Here is a 21,084-nt window from a genome sequence, read left to right on the forward strand (position 1 = left end):
TTTAGTAGGAGAATTTCTGCAAAGCTACTCATTATTTTACAAGAAACTACCATATAGAATCAGATATGGGAAAGGAAGTTAGCTAAATACATCTGAAACACCTTATTTTGTTTGCTGTTTAAGGTAGCCAATATTCATAGCAGTAGTTTAAGCAAACTGCCATGAAGAATACTCTGCTAAAGCCATGCAAGGACAAATCATTAACTTTCCAGAGTTTAAATTTTGGGGTGGTCTGGGCAGGCAGAGAAGCATCAGCAGTTGAGATGATCATGGAGGGTATTTAGAGGCATTTACTGCAACATCTGGAAGCATTTACTGTAACATCTGGTTCTTTCATGACCCTAGTGATTGTATAATCTATAGAGTCCTTGTGTAGCTCCAGGTATTAAAGATCTCCACTGTAGATGTCAGTATTGCAGGGAGGGGGGAAAAAAGGAGAAGGAAGACCGGCGGGGAAGTGCTTGTAGAAAGTGATCAAGAACCACAGTCAATCCAAAATATTCTTAAAACTTTCAGCATATTTCATTTCCTTGGAATCATTAAGGAACATGGAAAAAAATTACTATGTTCACTACTGGCAGTCAGAGTTTAACTGCATCTGTTCTAACAGAAGGCAGATTGGTTTGGAAGAGCTGAGGATACCAGAAGTTTCCATTACTGTCACTGGTCAAGACTGCAATCTATATACTGTGAGAAGCCTGGACACTAAACAGATCTGAAGCAGCTGAAATCACAATCTATGTAAACAGGTTTCTGCCTTCCTACAGCTTCTATTTCGATTTTTGGCTGCCATTATAGTTGTGGAAAGCTACAGACACCTTTTAAGTGGAGACTGTGGTTATTCAAGTATTTACTTTCTTTGCCAAAATGGAATTAGTCTTGTAGAACTGCAGTCATGCAAAACCAAGCAGGTTCTCGAAGTCTGGTCCACATTGAAAGTGCTCAAGATAAATACACTTACTTTGAGAGAAAAACACATTCAAAATTACACTGCCTGAAACCACAGGATAGCCCACAACATCTAACCAGCCAAATCAGGGGAAAAAAAAAAATTCCTACCTACTAGCAAATAAATGGAAAATGTAAGAACATGCCAAATAAGATTTACACCGCTACTGTGAATCCAGACAGTCACGTGTGTATACTCTGCTCACACCATGCATTCAGAGAGGAAAAACATCTGGAGCACAGTTTGTTTTAGATACACATGCCAATGGATTTAATTAGATATAATTCAAATGCACTGAAAAGTGGAAAAGGAGATGCTGCTTTTAGTACAGCAAGCAGTGTTTGCATTTTCCTCATCTTTCATTTTCTGTGAAGCCAGTCTGCTTGGCCATGCCATCCCTACACATACAAACTAACTCCATTTATCAAAACAGCTCTTCAGATGCAATCACTGCAAGCAAAGAAATCTCAGGCATCTCGCTCATTCCAAGTATGAAGAGTAAAGACCATCCGAGGTGGACATCAAATATAAAAACCAGCCACATTACTAAAAACTAATTCAGAGTTGCCTAACCAAGCGTACCTTCGGTTAACTGCCTCCCATCATTTCACTTAGCTCTGTAATCCCACTTGTTTCCTGAGCCACTGCTTTTTAACTCCTAGTAGCTATTTGCTGGAGTGTGTACACATGCAAGCAGCTCACACTGACTTTCAAAAAAAACCCACAAACAACAAACATCGTGTATTCTAAAAAGTAAAATACCTGTTCCTGAACTAGATGCATAAAACACAGGTACTCCAAGTTGTTAAATCGCACCCTACAAACTTGTAAGGAATATGAGGAAAAAACCCAAATATTTTAGAATTAGGTAATATTCCTGGATGCACCACAGTGAACTAGATGCTTAAATGTTTTGAAAACCAACTTCCTATCTCAAATGATTGGAGTAGGCTAGATTCAAACACATGCAATTCCAACCACACTGCTGCCCAAAAGCTAACCAACCTGAGATCTGCTGTATCTTTTTCTGGCATTTTGCATTTTTTATCATTTATTGTCTGTAACTTACTACTTTGACAATAAGGGCAAAATGACAGCTTGACTCATTTAAATCTTCCCCCTGCAAGACCACACACTGATTTCATGTCAGACCTTGCACTGCCATCATGTGAGGCTTTGCTTTACTCTTGCGTGCTGTCGTACCTGGCATCCCTGACCTGAGCCTGGATCTACTGTGCAGCCAGCCAGCCAGCCGGGCCATGCTTCTGTGAGATGGCCGAGTGACCAAAACAAGCCATGCACATTTCTTAAAATAAACCTGTTGTAAGTATTTTCTTAAAACAAAACCACTGTGACGAGAAAGCTGTAAGACATCCTCACACGGGACATTTGGGACAGTGCTGTCTGAAGGGGGAAAGTAATACATCAACCCCAGCGACACGGGGGCTAAAACCAGGGCAGAGCAGGACCCCAGCCCAAGGAGATTCCTTTCGCACCTGGTGAAAACAGCCTTCTCATTTTTAGCATCCATAGTCAGCTTGATGGTTTCCTGGCCCGAGCCTGTGCTGATGGTTTCTGTGACAATATCAGCTTTATCCTCCTCCTCGTCACTGTCAGAACCTCCAGAGGAGCTGCTGTCTGAGGCCACCAGTGGAGCTTTCCTTGTGACACAGACGTTCCAAACACAGGGAGAGGCAGCGCTGACTGAGAAAAGTAAATAATTTGCATTGCAAAATGAACAAAACCACAGGAACAACTCCCCAGGTACAACCTCCAGTAAGCAGGGTGGTGTAAAACAGAGTGTTCACAGCTATGGCAAATTTTGAGATGATGATTTCTGTGCAGATCCCACCACATGCAGTATTATTGTTGCAAATAAGAAAAAACAAGGCCAACCCCACAAATGAGCGTTCTCCACCTGCCATCTCATGTCTGTATTTAATAGAAACTGCAGAGGAGACTATTTTCTTCACTTGTTGAATGGTACCAACTCTGAAGGGATGATTAAGACAGTTCCTGGGGTCCCTGCTGACTGTGACCCAAGCTCTGGGAACTTATGGTATAATGTACGCAGCTATACTTTTTGAAGTGTTCATTGGCTTCAATTCCACATGGAAGGAAAGCCTCTCACAAAAGTGGCAAAGAAGTGTTGCCGTCTCAGAAAGTGTTTTTCTTGCCAAAGCTGGCATCTGCTCACATGACTTGATGTAACGCCCAGTGCCTGACTGAAGACCTCTACCTGGGTAGACTGAAACGATGCACATACATAAAAAGGTCATCACAGCTGGTCTGAACTCTACTGAGCTGAATCTCCAGCTCTGCTGGGAGAGTATCCCAGAAAATGTATGTAGCAGATAAAGGTACCATACTGTCCCTTTCAGTATTATCCACCTTTTGGTTGTTACCACAGACAAAAGTTTAATTTCAACGGAACCAAGTCCTTTGTTAAATTTTATTTTTCCTTGCTCGGAAAGGATAAGGGAAAAAAATCAGACTGAAGTTACCAACTGGCTCAGCACAATTACTGATACTATAACTTATCCTAGCCTTTTAATTTTTAGCAAGTAGGCTTTCAAACAGTTTATAAATTAATCATCTCTGTGACATCAACTCTTACTAACTTAAATTTCATCCTTTTCTTGCTAAATATTATCCCAATAAACGCTCAGGATTTCGGAGTTAATATTTTAATAGATTGATTTCTGTATGAAAGAGAGCTTTCAAGTAAGATAAGGCAGATGACACTGGAGGGAAGTTCTCCCTTGTAGGCATGGCACACTACACAGAATTTCAAACAGCTTAAATAATACATCTGCTTTGTCTTGTAACATTCTCACTTACAGTTCTTGTCTTGACTCTGCTTTGGGTTTCCATCTGAATCATTGCTTTCTGTGTCGACAGGAGAACTGCATCGTGGACCTGATTCTGAGCTAAAGTAGGGGAAAAAGTCTTAAGAATGAAGTACAGATACCTTGGTTCTGCTTCTAAATATCCCCAACAGAAGAAATCACTAGGGCCTAACTCTTTCTTTACATAAGTATTTTTAACTTCTAAAAAACTTATTTACTTATTTTATACTCACAGTGTAGCAGCAGTGACATGAGTCACTTACTGTATCATAAGACATGAATGCTAACACCATTTAGAAGCACTGGAAGGCAAAGGGAAGTATGAAGCCCTGATCCAAACACTTGGACAGTATTAAAACACAAAAGTATTAAAACACAAGGGGAAGGGAAAGGGAAGAAGAAAAAGTTACAGTCAATATACTCCAAACCATCTTTCAAGTATTCCTTCATCCAGAAGTTATAAAGAAACAGAAAAAAACGTGTGCCCCTCTTACCAACAGAATGGCTGGAAGTCTGTAAACTTTGCCCATCCTTTCTCCTCTGGTGCAGTGTTCTCTGGGGCTGCTGAATCCCATACACTTGATCCAACATCCATGGCAACACAGGGTGTGGGGGGCTTCGAGTTCACGGGCTCAAACACAGCTGTCCATCCAGACCCTGGAGACAGAGCAACAGACTGGAGTTCCCACAAGTTTTCAGAATCTTTGGCAATCCCCCGAATATTCTGAAGTGATCCCAGAGACAAAAAAGGAAAGACCATCCAACGGCACTCCTTCGAAACCTACAGAAAGCTGCCTGTCTCACACATTATAAACAACCATCTTGACAATCCCTCTTCTGGTAAGTATGAATGTACTATCCACAAGAGAGAAGCATCAATTAAATAAAATGATATTATGAATGTCTTCATTCTTCCAGCCAGTGATTTTCAGCTGAACTCTTAAGCACTTTAGTTTCCTGTCAAAAACTAGGAGGCATGGCTTTCAACAACTTCAATCACTAACTGTTTAATTTTGGCAATTACAAGTGAGGAATTGATACATGGATTAAAATGTTTACTATCACAGAAGTGATGCTGAGCAAACCTAAGATCACAGTTTGGGTTTGTTTTTTTTTTTTTTACAGTTCCAGCCTTATTCATTAGAATGTATTTCTATTCCTACAAATCACAAATTCTGCAAAACCATTTTAATTACCTTTTCTCAAGAAAGGGAATGAGTTGCAGAGATCTGTTGTGCCAACTGATTTGCATCCAACAAAAGTGAGAGTAGTAGAGATCCACCAAGTCTACACTCACTCAAAAATTGAACCAAAATTTGAAGTAATGTCTCTAGAAGGATGTGATGGGTTGACCTTGGCTGAACACCAGATGCTCCCCAAGCCACTCTATCACTCCCCTCCTCAACGGAATGGGGGGAAGAAAATAAGATGGGAAAAAATACTTGTGGGTCAAGATAAAGGCAATTAAACAAAGTAATAGCAAAAGTCACATGTGCAGAAGCGAAGGAAAACAAAAGATGTTATTTTCTACTTCCCATCCACAGGTGATGTTTGGCCATTTCCTGGGAAACAGGGCTTCAGTACATGTAGCAGTTGCTCCAGAAGACAGATGTCATAAGTAACAAATGTCCTCCCCTTACTTCTCCTTTCTCTTTGCTTTTACATCTGAACAGATGTATGGTATGGAATATCCCACTGGTCAGTTTGGGTCAGCTGTCTCGGCCATGTCCCCCTCTCAAGATCTTGCTCACCTCCAGCCTACTGGTGAGGGTGGGAGGAAGATTGGAGAGGCACCCTTGATGCTGTGCAAGCACTGCTCAGCAGTAGTCAAAATGCTGGTGTCTTATCAACACCTTTCTAGCTACCAGTAGAAGCACACTAGGAGGGCTGCTACGGGGATCCGCCAGACCCAAAGGGTAACTAAACTAATGTACACTATCCACAGGTTGCCATTTGTGTCATTTATACTGGTTCTTCCTGGCAAGACTTGAAAATATCTGACACCACCAAATGGGTGTACAGAGCTATTACTGGAATAAATATGCATTATGCTCATAGTTACAATACAAAGACATCACCGAGAAAAAGAAACGTTTTAAAACTGAAAATGCTTGCACCATATGAAAAACAAATGTTTGGGAAAACATTTTGGTCCCTGTATTTTAGTTGACCGAATCTGTTCTACTGACAACATGAATTTATGTTAACATTGTTTGCACTGTGGTCTGGGAAAACCTTGTCCCTCTACAGCCTTCCTTCAAGGCAGTGTAAGAATGGTTTTGCAACACACACATGAAAACCAGAAAGGCAGTTAGGCAGAGAATGCAGATGCATGGTGTGTGGAGATGCTTGGCAAGGGTCTGCATAAAACTCTTGTAGTATAATGTACGGAGTTAATGCCATAATCCTCCGCTAATTTGTACCAAAAGCTAGTATTATTACTGTACTTGTACCTGTGTGGTTGGCTTAGCATAACTGAAGCATCACACTGCTATTCTGAAGCAGCTGGGCAGGACTCAAGCTCACTAGTATTTCAGAGGCAAATAATTACATTCACACTTCTCATCTGCTGCACAGGTGGAATTAAAGAACAGCCATAGAAACCTGGCAATTTGCAAACTGCTGTTCTGCAAAGATGTTACAGATCTCAGTTCAAATGGGATGGTGCTGTTTGAAACTCTTTACCTTCAGAGGAGTCAGAGTCCTTCTGCTCAGAAACACTGTTCTTGTTGTTGTTTGCTGAGGAAAGAGGTGGCTGCTGTTCTGTTTCCTCCTCTTCTTCAGAGTCTACACTGCCATCATGATCTCCGTTCTCAAGATCACTTTTTGACGAACTCTCTGAGGTCTGAGACGCTCCAAATCTAAATTGCAGAACTCGGAATTAGAAAAACCCATAGGGCAGCCAGTTCATTCCTCATCTGCTTGCTCCCTGCCCCAGGCAGAAAGCACAAACTGTGAGCTGACCAAGTCTGAATGCCTTTTACAGGGCTTATTTCCCAAAAAGATGCAAAGCTCAGACAGGTAATAGCAGGCATTCCTCTAGAGATTTACACTAAGGTCCTTAAGTGCTTCACTTGTCAGAATGCATCTGCAGAGTTGCAATGTGGAATATGTGCAGTGACATATTCAGGACTGGAGAGTGATATGAGCAGACAAAACAGTCGTAAACAAGGGGAATACTAGTGTGGTGTCAATTCTGTGTATGAGCAAGACAATCAGTTTACTGATGCTAGGCAAATAAATGTTAAGGTCCTGGCAATTTCCCTGTCTCATTTCATCATATTTTCAGACTTGGAATTACAGAAATAACTTTATTTAATAACTGACTATATCAACGAGATGAAAATTTGTAAATTATTTGCAATGTCAGATATGCACCACAGGAGGTCACTCATGCTTGTGCAAAACATTTTTTTTTTTTTACATCTTGAAAAAGAATATACTGTCTATTACCCTCAGTCTTACAATTCTTTCAACCTCCTTTTCTCCAAATACAAGGAGAATAAGTCCTAAATGTTTCAAACTAAGGATTTTTTTTAATTAACTTTGATAATAGACTCAGTAACTAGGTGTTTCAATCATTACTGCATTTCCTCCAACTGGATCTTTGCTTCACATTCAAAACAAACCCCCATCTCTTTTTGCAGAAGTGTGACATGGAAAGTACTCAGACTTTAGAAAAAAGCCTCAAAGCACATAAATGACAAATAAGCATGTGCTTAACTGAAATGTACAGTTTCATAGCATTTAGGAAGGAAAAAAAAAAGATTTTGATCTTTTGTTTTCACCTTACCGTGTTCTTGATTTAACTTGCGTTGCATAGGTTATCTCCTTCTCTTCCCAGATGTCTTCTTCCTCCTCATTATCATCAAATTGTTGGATCCGCTCATTGCAGCAGGCTTCAAAGAGGGAAGCATTAGGCTAAAATAATATTAAGAAGAAATCAAGTTCCATTCATTCTTTGGAAACAAGAACAAGAACTTCAGCAGTAGGAAGTTCATAGAACAGCATTTGTACACAACTAATACTATGAAGGTGTTTGCATTTATTTCATTTTACATCCCAAGTTGTGCAACAAGCAACACTCAGCTGTGGAAGAGTTACGATAGCACAGAATGCTCAGAAGCAGCCCGCTGATAGATCAAGAAAGGAACACAACAGTATCTCAGCCAGCACTGCTTCCAGAACAGCAGGAACTCCTGCACGCTGCTTCATAGCTGTTCCCCTCTGTATCCCTCACAGTGGCAGGAATATAAAGTCACTGTAGAAGAGGTCTGGAAGTAATTCCCTTAGGAATACATTCACAAACTGACCATCTTGGAACTGCATTAGAATTCCGTCACACACAAAAACTGCCTACTCAGGAAAAAAGCAAGTTAAGCAAAGCATATAAATAGCTATTGGTGGCTGTAGACTTAGCTGGCAAATTCAAAAAGAAAACAAGTTTTCTTTATCAACAAAGCACTGTACAGAGCACCAGAAGAGAGAAGAAAAACTCTCTGTAGTACTGTTTAAGTGAAAAAGGAAGTATTTTAAGACTAAGGAAACCTAAGTCTTAGTATTGACAAAACCAAGCTTTGGTCAGGAGAACGAGCCTGGCATCACCTCTTTTAGCCACTGTCCAGCTTCTTCAGTGAGTACTGATTTTAAGTCAATAAAACAGAAAAGGCAAGGCACAGCATGGCAGTATTTAGACCCCTAAGAAACCCAGTGCTCTCTATTTGCATTTTTTCCTAGTCTGGCTACGGGAAGATGATCAGAGTGAAAATAAGGAAAACAGATTGACACTGCTGGGGGGGGTGAAGATTCCTTCAATGTAAAGAGTACTATTACTGAACATCCTCACCAAAGCTGTAAACTGTAGGGAGATTCTCTGAGGGTACATGTAACACCCTGAGCTCCTTAAATGAACTCAGTCATGAGGACACCTTCTCCTTGACCAAAATAACATACCAAATCTTCTTCTTTCAAAACAACAACAGCTGATTCAAGCATAACCTTGGCAGATCTGCTCTATTAAATAAATAATTATTTAATCCCAAATATTTGTTTCATACCAAAATACCCACTTACACTGTCATCATCTGCATCTATATTGAAGTTTATCTCTGCGATTCTGTCAAAGGGAGCACTGCAAAAAGAAGGGAAAGAAACTTTAGTGATGGCATGGAGTAACAAAGCACTTCTGCATCCCCAGCACAAGACTGGAGGATAGCTAACCACAGAGACACTTCATACGACCACTAAATGCCTTCTGTGTTTGTTTCCTGAATATTCACTTCTGTATTACGCACAATGGTCTCCTCTCTTTGAGATGAAAGAATATTTCAGATCTTCATTCTTAGGTCTGATTCAATACTCAATTGAAAAATTTTTGTCATTATCACGTTGATAGGGTATTTTGGGGCTTCATGGCAACCACAGCAATGTCTGGCTGTTATTTTGCAACTCTCATGGTACCTATGGAACATAAAGACTATCTTAATTTTTTCACCAGGTCTCTCCAGCTGATCCAAATCTTATAGAAAAAAACCCCAAACCTCATAATTAACTAAAAAGAGAAGGAGCTGCACCCAGCTGCTCTGGAATTCCAGTCCTGCGTTCGCCCAGGAATTCCACTGGGTTCCTCAGCATGAGACAAGACCCAGAGACAGGACCAAACTCTGCACGGTAGGCATACACCCGGAATTATCCAGAAGGGACTGCACCCACCTGTTTTAACATAATTACAGTAACTTCAGGGAATCTTAGCATACTAGCGGCTCAACAACCCCAATGCATTACTAAGACATGTATGCTGCAAAAATTAGTAAATAACCCAATTTCTGATGCAGACCTAAGAGCAGCTATTGGAAGAACAGCAGAGGGTGCTACAGGCCAAAAAACTCAAACCGACTGGCAGTTCGGGGCAACAGACCGTATCTACTCATCTCTAAGTTTGGACAGTGTTATTTTCTTTTTAAAGATGCCTGTTTAGTTAGCAAAAAATACTGTCGCGCAAATAACCAGGACATTGAATCATTATTAGTATTCCTTCAAATATTCAAATTAGTATCTGCAACAGTTTTCAAGAGCTGGAAAAGAGATGACAAGTACCACTCTCAGAAAGTTCAGTGTCAGAACCGCTTTGTAGTGTATTCTTCTCCTTTTCTAATCACAAATAGAGGGATAACATCCCAGTTACAGATTTCATTCAGTTTCATGTTCACTTTAAAAATGGCATTAGCTACCATCAGAAGCTCCTCATGTAAGTTAACTCTTCCCTTCCACGCAGACAAACAAGTTCAAGATTTGCTGCTGTCTCACAGAGGTTAAAACTGTATTTTATTTTTTAAAAATGAGTAGAACTAGAGTAATCCACGTTCATTTAAACTCTCATTCTAGTCTGGAACTTCTGGGCCTTATTGAAGTTCTGACATCTACAATGCTCAGAAAGGTGGACTCCAAAATCTTTCTCCATATTAGAATACAGTTCCCAACTATTTGGCAAACACCTTAATGGAGTTCCTAAGACCCTAAGAATCTTGTGACTCTCTACTCTGATTCATGCTTGAAAGCAACTCTAAAGCAGCGGAACTATTTCCACATCATAATTTCATTTAAGGTATTTCATGGAAGCCAAGGGTTGCTAAAAATATGGTCTGAGCAGAACCAGAAAAAGAATCCTCAAAAAATCAAATCTGGAGCAGCCAAAGAGTCAGAGCCATGTGGCATACCCTGAGCTTTCTGGGCTAAAAGATTCCAGTTTCTGTCAGGATTCCAAGACACCAGGATCCTGCAGTTCTTCAGAGAACAGACTCAACATTTGCTGGCCTATGAGTGTCAGCCGTAGGACAGTATGCACAGTGGGTATGGCCGTCACATACTCTCCCTGTCACCTTGGATGACAAATAATTCCTTTGATTGAGATGAACATTGCAATGAGATGACGGCAAATGGGCAAAACTGATGAGCAGGAAACACACTGGGTTATCCTCCTGGAGCACTTTTCCACCAGTAACTATACTAAATGGTTACAATTTCTGAACCATTATGGATAAGCAGGATAATTACAGTCCCAGTAATGTCCTTAGGTACAATTTTCAAGGTGAGACAATGACCTGCAGTTTTAATTAGATTACAGTAGTTATTCTGTAAAAGCAGCACAAATTCCAGCACTGAATTCAGCAAGTCACGTATCATTAAATCCACCTACATCTGCCTTCTTTGAACTGTTATTTGCTCCTGCCTTATCTATGCTTCCTTTTTTTAAGGGAGATAATGGCTAAATTTTCCTGTGGACTTCATCAGAACGCTATTCTCTTCTACTCCTAATTTCAATAAAGACTTAATGCCACTGGAAAATATTTCTGTAATTGCCTAGCGTTTGCTGTAATGCTTTGCTTTCTGTGCAATTAAATTTATTCTAGAATACGGACAGATAATAGTTGCATGTTTTATTTAATGTTTCTCTTCAAAATGAAGAAGTACTTCTCCTTAGTTCTAAAACGGTCTTTGGAGATCAAGGGTGGACTCCTATGAAAGGAAAAAAAGGTCAGCTGTTTTTCAAGCCACTGATCAGTCTTTTGTTTGTTTCAAACTGAAGGAGGTATACAGTGCGGTTCATTTTAAAACCTGAACCAGAAGAAGATTATATGCAAAGAAGCTTACATGCTAAATATAAGGCTTTTGAAGTTTTATAAACTTACTTGATATTATCATCCTGGTCTGCAAACTCCTCATCATTAAAGCCAAACTGATCCACGAAGTTAGCTGTCATCTGCTGGATCTGGTACTCTGAGAAGGCCTGAGCAACAGAACCCCAAAAGAGCTATCATTAAGATATTCAAAGATACTCAATTAAGCTGGCTGAAAACACATGTTCTAGAAAAACACTGGTATCATACAAAACTGACAAATTCTGAGAAATCACCTACACCATCCCCCATTCTCAAAGCAGGATCAAACAGATTTCTGCAAGCCCTGGACAGATGCTTCTCTGATCTGCTCTTAACTTCTTCCAAAGAGAGTTAATGACATTTTTCTAGGAAACCATTGGCTGGCTTCATTATTCTATTAGAACATTGTATTGGTGCTTTTCATTTATTATCCCCAATGCAATATGAAATTCACCTTGCTGCAAATTAAGCCCACCATGGACACCAAGGTGGTACTCTTCAATTCCTCGAAAATCCTCTTCCTTGTAGGATGAGGCATATGTCTTCATATGACCTTGTCTTCTCTTGACAAAGTGGACCAATTCTTTCAATTTTTCTTCCTGTGTTAACGTTCTACACCTCTGATCATTCTCACTACTATCCTTTAGATTACCTTTTGCTAATACAAATCACTTCTGAAGTTCACTACCTCCAAGTGGACATTTACCAAGGAGAATGGAAAAATTATTCCCCAGGTCTTTGAGACAACACTCCCACATATTATGTTGGGTTTCCCACAGCAGCTTGGGTCTTCTATTTTTCAGCTAGTGCCCCAGGATAATTGCACAGATATGCTTTTGGCGACATTCTTGCCTACTCATCCATGCCTCATTCTCTATTTATGAAAAGGATTGCTTCTGTCTCTAAATAGAATCTCACACTTGCTCTTACGTATTGCTCCCCCCCAACCCTTCAGATAATTTCTCCTATTTGGAGGATAATTCTGAATACTGGTAGGTAGCCCACTCCAGTTACAGCTAAGTAATTCAAACACGCATCTCTGCAGCTGCACTTTTGTTGTGAACTCGCTGGAGGCAATACGAAGGACCTGTGTTCCTGTCTGAGGAGTCCTGAGGGCTCCTGTCAGTATTTCTAGTGACGGTTATCAGAGTAAAAGAAAAAAAAAAGTTGTGGTTGGTTTTTTTGGGGTTTTTTTTTGGGTTTTTTTGGTTTTTTTACAAAGGCAATGCATTTTTCCTTTTTAATGTACTTTCTAAGTCTCATTTGACGAAAAGAAAGGTATTTGTAACGTCAAGAGCAGCCAGAGTATCTGGACAACAGAGTAACTATAAACTACTTTCAGCTCATTTTTCCCTTAATTAGATTTCAGATCAAGATTGTCTTTTTATTCCACATAGGTAGCTTCCTACTAAATATGTTCTACTAGTGCTCTTTATGTTCTTAGTATCAAGAAAGGTTGGAGAATCTTGTCCAAATGCTTCATCCTGAAAAGCAGCTTCCATAATTTGATGGACCTTTAGCAGAATACCTCAGATTTTGAGGATCCCGAGATCTTTGCTAAATGCAAGCGAACCTTTAATTACCTCTGTTTCCTCCTAAGTCAAGGCTACTGCTTACTGCTCCCACTTACTGCTAACATTTTAGTATGGCTCCTTCAGTTTTTAACAGTCTGCATAGCCCAAGAGGAAGTAGAACCCCTCTGTCAGCTCCCATTCTACTGCAGGTAGGTGATGCACACTACCTGGTTGGCTGGGAACTACAGCAAGTTGCTGCAACTGGTCTACAACATCAGGACCACCCAGTGTGAAGAGAATCAGGAAAAGAGCAAGAAATATGCAGTGCCTCACAGAAATGTGAGGCACATCATGTATCTGGGACTTGAATGCAGTCTGAGCCAAATTTATTCCAAATTGGAGTCTAGACCATGTAAGTAACTATACTGGAAAAACACAAAAAAGCTGAACACACACTGACTGAGAGTAGAATCTAGAAAGCTGCTCTATACTAGGAAGGATTAAGGGCAAATCAGAGAAGCAAGCTTCCCAGGAATAGTGAAAAGCATGCTGTCAGCTCACCTGCTGGAGAGAGAGTTCATTGGGAAAAGCACTCTCAATGTCTTCATCCTCACTGGAAGAGTGCAGATGGTGAGTGCTCACCTGAAAAAAGGACAAAACAATAAGCACAACAAAGCAGAGAAAGCTCAAATACCTTTGTTCCACACAAACAAAAACCAGACTCCTCAGAAGGCAGAAACTGTCCCAGTGAATAACACACAAACATGCACCAGTTTTCCAACATTTATCAGAGTTGTGCTACCTGAAAAACTATTATGGAGTATGTTTTCTACAAACGCTCTACCCTTGTACACTTTCTTCGTAAAAACAAGCAAAAGAAGAAAAAACCCAGCATATCACTTTTTAAAATTTAAGTCCAGAAAATAGTACGTCTATCTGAAATATGCACCATATCACTGTTCTCACCAAATCCACTGTATTCCTCCTGTTTGTTTCTGTCAGCGTCTCTTCTACAAAACTCTCCCATCTCCCTCTGCAATCTTCAGGTAGCTCTGTAATAAAAAGATCACCATAAAGATTACCACATCTCAATAAGAAGGGATCAAAGCCAGTCATTTAGTCCCACTGGTTACCTACAAGTTTTTGAGCAGACACATAAACCTGCACTTGAACCAAGTAATGCATCCATTATGTAAACATTCTGCAAAGTGAATTAAATTTTACTCATGATTTTCTAAAAATGGTAAATTCTGCAGAGAAAGGAACATCTTTCATCAGGCCAACCAGTAAGATATTGCTGGACTTAACTCACTTGTGGAATTACAGTGGCCTAAAGATGCAAAATTTCTACTACAACTTTCTGAAAACTGTAAACATGTGACTTGAGTTCTACATTTTTCCCTTCCTTTTCTTTCATGGTGATTGTGGTGGGTTGACCCCAGCCAGCAACTAAGCACCCGCCCAGCTGCTCACTCAGTCTTCCCCACAGAAGGATGGGGGAGAGAACTGGAAGACCAAAAGCAAGAAATACTCATGGGCTAAGATAAAGTTTAATAAATGCAGAAAAGAGGGGAAAAAACCCAAACCAAATGATGCAAAGGCACTCACTCACCATCTCCCAATAGCAGACTGATGCCCAGCTAGTTTCTGAGCAGGAGCTACCTCAGAAAGACTTTTCCTCCAGTTCCTACTGCTGAGTATATGGCATGGAATAGCCCTTCAATCAGTCCAGGTCAGCTGTCTGGCTTCTGGCTGTGTCCCCTCCCAGCCTCTTGTCCACCCCCCCAGTCTACTTGCTGCGGGGGGGCAGAGTGAATAACAAAGCCTTGGTGCTGGTGCTGTGCAAGCACTGCTCAGCAAGAGCTAAAACATTGCTGTGTTGTCAACACCATTTTAGTCACTGCTCTGAAACACAGCACCGCATGGTTGCTATGAATAAAGTTATCTTCATCCCAGCCAGACCCAGTACAGTAAAACAAGAGAGAGAAATAACCAGGACTTGTGAAACTTGCAGTCTTTACTAAAATATTTATAACTTCTCAAATTTCATGTGGATATGACAACACACCGAGTTACTATATTACCATTTGATATGTTTGTTATATGCCAAAAGTGGAAACTCAAGTCACATTTGCGTTCATTATTTCCCTTAATAGATGCAGATGGAAAATCTTATTTCCTCTCACACAAAAATGTCAGCTAGAATTAGTTCTCAAAATAAATCCAATGAAGATATGATGGACAAAGCCTGGCAATGTGAATATCTCCAACAAAGTGGAGATGGAGGGTCTCCGTCATCATTTATTCTTGTGTCTCCCATCCTCTCAGACAGATACAATAATAAGGAAGCAGAGGAACACCACCCTAGAATGCTGTAAATAAGCATTATAAACATATACATAAATCCGGAAGAAAAGAAGCATTCTTTAGCTCTAAAAGGATACCTTCAGTATATGGCTGCAAAAACAAAGTTCCATCTCAATATGATTGTATGAAAACAAAGAGCAACCAAATTTGGCCTAGACATTATTTCTAAGTTACGGGAAACAGGGACCCTCACAAAATACATGCAATAAAAGTCTTTCCAAAAGGCCTGAAAGTATTATTTAATCAAGAAAAAAAAGAAGGACTAGAGAAAGGAGCATGTACCTTTAATGAACTCACTAATTTGAGTCTGCATGGGGCCCTTCTCCATATTCTGTACTACAGCATTGGCTATCCGGGTGAGGTGGCCCATATTGCCTCGCCTCATTCCACCTTCTGCCCTGAAAAGAGAAAACAGCCAGTAGCAACATAACCAGGCAGCAGGAATCCCAGGGTCACAGTCATAACCACCTTCATAACCTAGCCATGCTAAGAGTTCCCCACTGTTGCAACAGTCTGACATACGTACACATTACACCAAGCAGGGTTAGTATAGAAGATGCAGCAGAGACTCAGCAGGAACACCCTCTGCTCATGCAGGCAAGGCACAGGAGGAGTTTAGCCAGAACTGAACCTTTCTGCATTTTCTCATGTATTGAGATGGAAGAGATCACTCATCCAGTTCAGAATACACGTGATAAAATTTAAGCCAGTTACAATGAGGAAGCTAATCGGGTACACTGAAAGACTGCTGCAGAAATAAATAATCTGATTATAATTTTCACTAAAGAAAACTCACAGCAGTAAGAATTTACATCACTACTACTGAGAAAGCTTTAGAGAGTTTCACTTGCAATTGAAGTATTAAGCAGATGAATTCAAGAGAACAAAAGACAGTAATCTACAACCATTAGATTTCCCCCTTACAAAAAAAGTGTAAGAAGCCACCATTAAGTCCAGGCAGTTCCTAAGTCACTTTTCTTTGAATCTTCATTGGTTCTCCTTCACTAAATAGCAAAGCAGCAATCTAAAAATTGTGGGATGAAAAGCCTGAACTAATTGTGCTTTCTACAGTATCCAAAGAAGGACTGATGAGATTTGAGAACAAAAACCTAAACCCAGTGGCAGATTCCTGGCAAGAAATTTCACAGTACCATGTTTAGAAACAGCATTTCTGCCTTTAAACTGGCAGGTGCTGAAAAGAAACCCAGACGAAACTCCCAAATCCTCAAGTCAAATTCTGAAATTATTATTTCTTGATGTAGCCCAAGGAGCACCCAAGGTTAACTCAAGCCACCACAAATCAAATTGGTGGGTCGGAATCAAACTGAACAAAAATAAGCCCCTTACAAACAGGGTAACAGTAAGTTTCCACCTCAGGTCACTAAGCCTCCAGCTGTAAAACAAAGGTTTCTTTCCTAGATGCTAACAGAGTCCATGCATAATAAAGACTTTCATTTTTCCTTGGGAGAGAGGAAGACAATAAGTACATCAGAGCTAATTTTGAGATGGCATGCTGTGCTCATGTAAATTCTTCTCTACCCTTGCTCGGGGGCATCTGTGTGCAGCAGTCTAAGCTGACAGGTCAAATACAGCAAAGCCATCAGACAGTATCAGCTCTCCTGATCACATGCACTTACAGCTACATTTTAAGCTTTTTTTTTTTTTTTTGCATGTCCTACACACCCCTTGAAAAGTGTAATCATCTCCTGAATCTCTAAAAAGTTTATTGTGAAATTATCTCGGGCTTTCTCCTAATGCTGGAGCTGAACATTTGCAGGTGAGGGGACTAGATGGTTTAGAAAATAAACCCTCATCCCTCCACATGTTCCTGCACCAAAAACCAGAGTACAAAGCCAATACAAACTGTATCTGTACATACAGAGAATCACAAAATGGTTTGGGTTGGAAAGGAGCTTAAAGACCATCTAGTCCCAAACCCCTTCCACAGACAGGGACACCTTCCACTAGACCAGGTTGCTCACAGCCCCATCCAACCTGGCCCTGAACACTTCCAGGGATGGAGCAGCCACAGCTCCTCTGGGAAACCTGTGCCAGCGCCTCGCCACCCTCACAGTAAAGAATTTCTTCCTTAGATCTAATCTAAACCTGCCCTCTTTCAGCTTAAAACCATATCCTCTTATCCTATTGCCACAGGCCCTATTAAAACATCTGTCCCCATTTTTCCTACAAGCCCCTTTAGGTACTGGAAGGCCGCTCTAAGGTCTCCCTGAGCCTTCTCTTCTCCAGGCTGAACACTCCCAGCTCCCTCAGCCTGTCTTCATAGCAGACATCCTAAAATAAGGAAAGCACTAACCCCAAAATTCAGGGTTGAGAACTACTCAAACTGAACACCTGGAAACGAGTTTCCAATGCCGTGCTACAACCTTCTGCACACAGGTTCATGGCAATTCCTTTCGCAACCCCAACCCAACAAAACAGCAAACAGCTCCAGCCCGTACCCAAAACACTGCTGAGCACCTCGGCTGCAGCAGTCCTGCTGCAAGCCTGAGGCCACCTCCAGCACCCCCAGCCTCAGGTTAGAGCCCGCCTGCAGCTGGGGTACCCCCAGACCCCCAGGACCATGCAGGCACACCCAAGGGGTTACACCAGCATCCACAAGGGCCCTGTACAGACCTGCACAAGAGCTCTGGAGGACAAAACCCATGGGTGGATGGGGCCAAGGGACATGGCAGTGCCCTACTGCTCTCTATAAAAATGTATGTTTTTCAGCAAACTTGCAAAGCTCAGCTTTCTCAAAAATTTAAAGCCTACGGTGACAAGAGCAGCATACAGCAATGCTGTATCTGTCTGGTCCTGTGGAAGTACCTATACAACATGTTTTCTTGGTTGAGCAGACCCTACACACTGCTAGAATGAAGACAGCAAACATGCAAAATTAACTTTTATTTCAACACTTTCAAATACTTTTATCAACCATGCCACAATTGGTGGTTACTACACTTACATCAGTAGGAAGGCAAAGATGTGCTGCAGGAAACTGACGTTTCCTATAAGCTCACATTGATTACCAGGCTTACTTTATTTTCAATTCTAATTATGCAGGCAGATCAAATGGATTGCAGTAAAAGAATTATGTGGGTTACCTAGAAGTTAAATTCTAATAGTTACAAAGTCCTTCATCAAGAACATATGGAACAACTAAAACTAAGAGAACCCAGGGAGAAATTCCATGTTCCAACAGGAAAATATATTACCACCATTCCTGCTGATGATTTTTAAGAAATAATTCCCAAGCTCTTAATTTGGAATTGCTGACCCTGGGGCTCCCAGTGCTTGACTCCATCTCCTCACTGAGTGGTACAATAAACCTCATATAAATCAAACTCCTTAAAGCACACCATCTGAGATACCTCTCGTTAACGCAGTATTTTTTTCTTGCCATTAAAATTCTTTCCAATATGGTGACTGGAACTATTTGGCATAAAATATGTATGAGCTCTAGTTCCTGTCTAATTTAATTAGGAAACTTTTAAGCAGCAGCCACAGATATTTTTGTTACCTACAAGACTGTGCACAATGATAGTTGTGTAATTAAACTATCAGTGAAATTTTTTATCAACAGCCCTAGGGGCTGCAAGAGGGAAAACCCCTAAAAACCCAACAAATCCAAATTTTAAAAAAAGTCAAACCAAAACTCAACCCAGCAATTATGGCCTGACAGTAAGCCTAAAACAATTACAGCAGGACTACAAGGCACTCTGAAGCCATAAAGAGATCAAAATAATGGGAGAGGACCAAAGCATTTAGATGGACAAAGAAACAGAAGTCTAGATAGTGTTTTCACTTCACTTCAATGTGTTTTAGGGTTTTTAAAATTAACTTGTTCTTATGATTGCTGCAATCAGCATGAAATCCAAGTAGTTTATAAAGTTAGAATATTAAATGTGGGGCAAATCTGGGGCAAAAATGCTTGCCCGTCTCAGTTTCCACATAGCTGCTCACTCTAGGGAGAATATAATTATGCATTAAAAAAAAAAAAAAGAAAGAAAAAAGTTCTATGCCATGTAATTTCCTGAGAAAGCAAGAAAGAGGCACATTGTGCGTTTGGGCTGAGACATTATAGCCACTTTGAAAAAATCATGCTTTCAAATCATATGCCTATTTAGTAAATTTGGTTTTTAACATGCAAATAATACTAATTCCAAATCATAATCCAAATCATTTTTTACACCATTAAATTGTAAATGATCCAAATAATTGAAAGAATATTTCAAGGCAACATTCTAAATCTGCAGCCTTAGAACAAAGACCTTCTGAACCCGAAATCCCTTACTGTATTTTGTCATTGGCTTCCCAGGCATCCAATATCCTTTGCACTAGGCAGCATTTCTGGAACAGCTAGAGGGAAAAAAAAACAAAGAAGAAAAAAAAGAGATAGGAAGAACATTTCAAAAGTTTGCCAAAGTAAGACTCATGCCTTACAAAGTCTGTATTGAACTGTAGTTACTTTTGTTCATTCCTTCACTCCTACTGAACAAGAACTTAAAGTTCAGCACTTATCTTTCCCAAGAGCTCAAGTTTCTTCCTTCTCAAATTTTTCCTCAGAGGATCCAGGGAAAACAGCAATACCTACACACATCTTCAGCCTGCTTTTGGGCTTCACATAAGCAGCAATGAAGAACATTGTCATGTTACAAACACAACGAAAAATTTTCATCGTTAGGGCCACCATGCAGAAGCTAAAACATAGTCAGCTAGTTGTAGTTGCTATTTTTTTTTGTCCAAAGTTTATATACATCTTTACTAAAAAAATTAAATAAAAATAGATTCAACAAGCCCATTAAATGAGATGGGTGGTATGTTTATTTTGTAATTGGATGCTAACAACAAATGCACAAAAGCAAGTACACTTCCATCCAGAACTGACAGAATCAAGTTATAGCTAGACACTTTTAAATAAACTCCATCTTCTTGAACAGTTCGTCATACCATTTCCTTGTTAATGCATATGCAGACTGAATCAATCAGTCTAAAATTCTCAGGTGACACGACCAGACTTACATGAGTAACCATGATATTCTCGGTATTGTTTTCTGGAGTCTTTAAGTTCTCTGTGGCCACATTTCCATTCAGCACCTCTTCTTTGCTTTCTAGGTCATTAGTAGTAGTTTTTCCCTCTTGCACAGAGTGCGAGAGGATAGCTGCTATGGACAATTCCACTTGGAAATGCAAAAAGTTATTCCATGTGTATTTAAAAAATAAGTCCTGGGGAAAAAAAAAGAGAAACAAAAGAATTCACTCTAGATACATCTTTCCGTTCTTAACAATCAAATGATATTTGAACACTGCCCAATTAGCTGTATAATCAGCAATTCCACTAAAACAGTTTTACTTGTACACCTTAGCATCCACTTATGGTTGAATGTGCTCTGTTTGCTCTGCTGTAATGCATACTTTCCAACAAACTGAGCACATGGGAAATACTCTCCTACACAGCTAGGTCTCACAGCACAGACATGCTGAAAAAAAAAGTTATCTATTCTGTGGTTGACTTCATCGTAAGAAAAATATTAACTAAATTTCTATGTATGAAAATAATTTTCTGAAAGATTGTCCAGGTTCTATCAGCAGTTTTCAGAACATGTCCCTGTTCACAGCTAGACAAAAAGATCAGCTCTCCGTATTATGAGAGCTGATACAACTACTAATTATTGTAACAGTAAATTTGAAGCAAAAGGTTCAGTTCAAAATACTAAGCAACTGTATTTGTATTACAAATACTATTC

At 40.1% G+C, this 21,084-nt stretch overlaps 1 protein-coding gene across 2 annotated transcripts in view; it reads right to left on the reverse strand.

Moving 5' to 3' along the window:
* PPP6R2 (protein phosphatase 6 regulatory subunit 2) overlaps nucleotides 1–21,084 on the reverse strand; it is a 106,952-nt gene that overhangs the window by 10,415 nt on the left and 75,453 nt on the right. For both annotated transcript variants that reach the window (XM_055808055.1, XM_055808056.1), the window contains 12 exons: nucleotides 20,360–20,563; nucleotides 19,632–19,696; nucleotides 15,620–15,735; nucleotides 13,937–14,022; nucleotides 13,532–13,612; nucleotides 11,487–11,584; nucleotides 8,872–8,929; nucleotides 7,592–7,719; nucleotides 6,484–6,659; nucleotides 4,293–4,455; nucleotides 3,791–3,879; nucleotides 2,446–2,653 (listed from right to left, as the gene is read on the reverse strand). In XM_055808055.1, the coding sequence (XP_055664030.1) occupies nucleotides 2,446–2,653; nucleotides 3,791–3,879; nucleotides 4,293–4,455; nucleotides 6,484–6,659; nucleotides 7,592–7,719; nucleotides 8,872–8,929; nucleotides 11,487–11,584; nucleotides 13,532–13,612; nucleotides 13,937–14,022; nucleotides 15,620–15,735; nucleotides 19,632–19,696; nucleotides 20,360–20,563 (1,472 nt within the window). The remainder of the gene's footprint in view (nucleotides 1–2,445; nucleotides 2,654–3,790; nucleotides 3,880–4,292; nucleotides 4,456–6,483; nucleotides 6,660–7,591; nucleotides 7,720–8,871; nucleotides 8,930–11,486; nucleotides 11,585–13,531; nucleotides 13,613–13,936; nucleotides 14,023–15,619; nucleotides 15,736–19,631; nucleotides 19,697–20,359; nucleotides 20,564–21,084) is intronic.

Source organism: Falco peregrinus, chromosome 6 (genome assembly GCF_023634155.1).
Source record: "Falco peregrinus isolate bFalPer1 chromosome 6, bFalPer1.pri, whole genome shotgun sequence".
Classification (NCBI taxonomy): domain Eukaryota; kingdom Metazoa; phylum Chordata; class Aves; order Falconiformes; family Falconidae; genus Falco; species Falco peregrinus.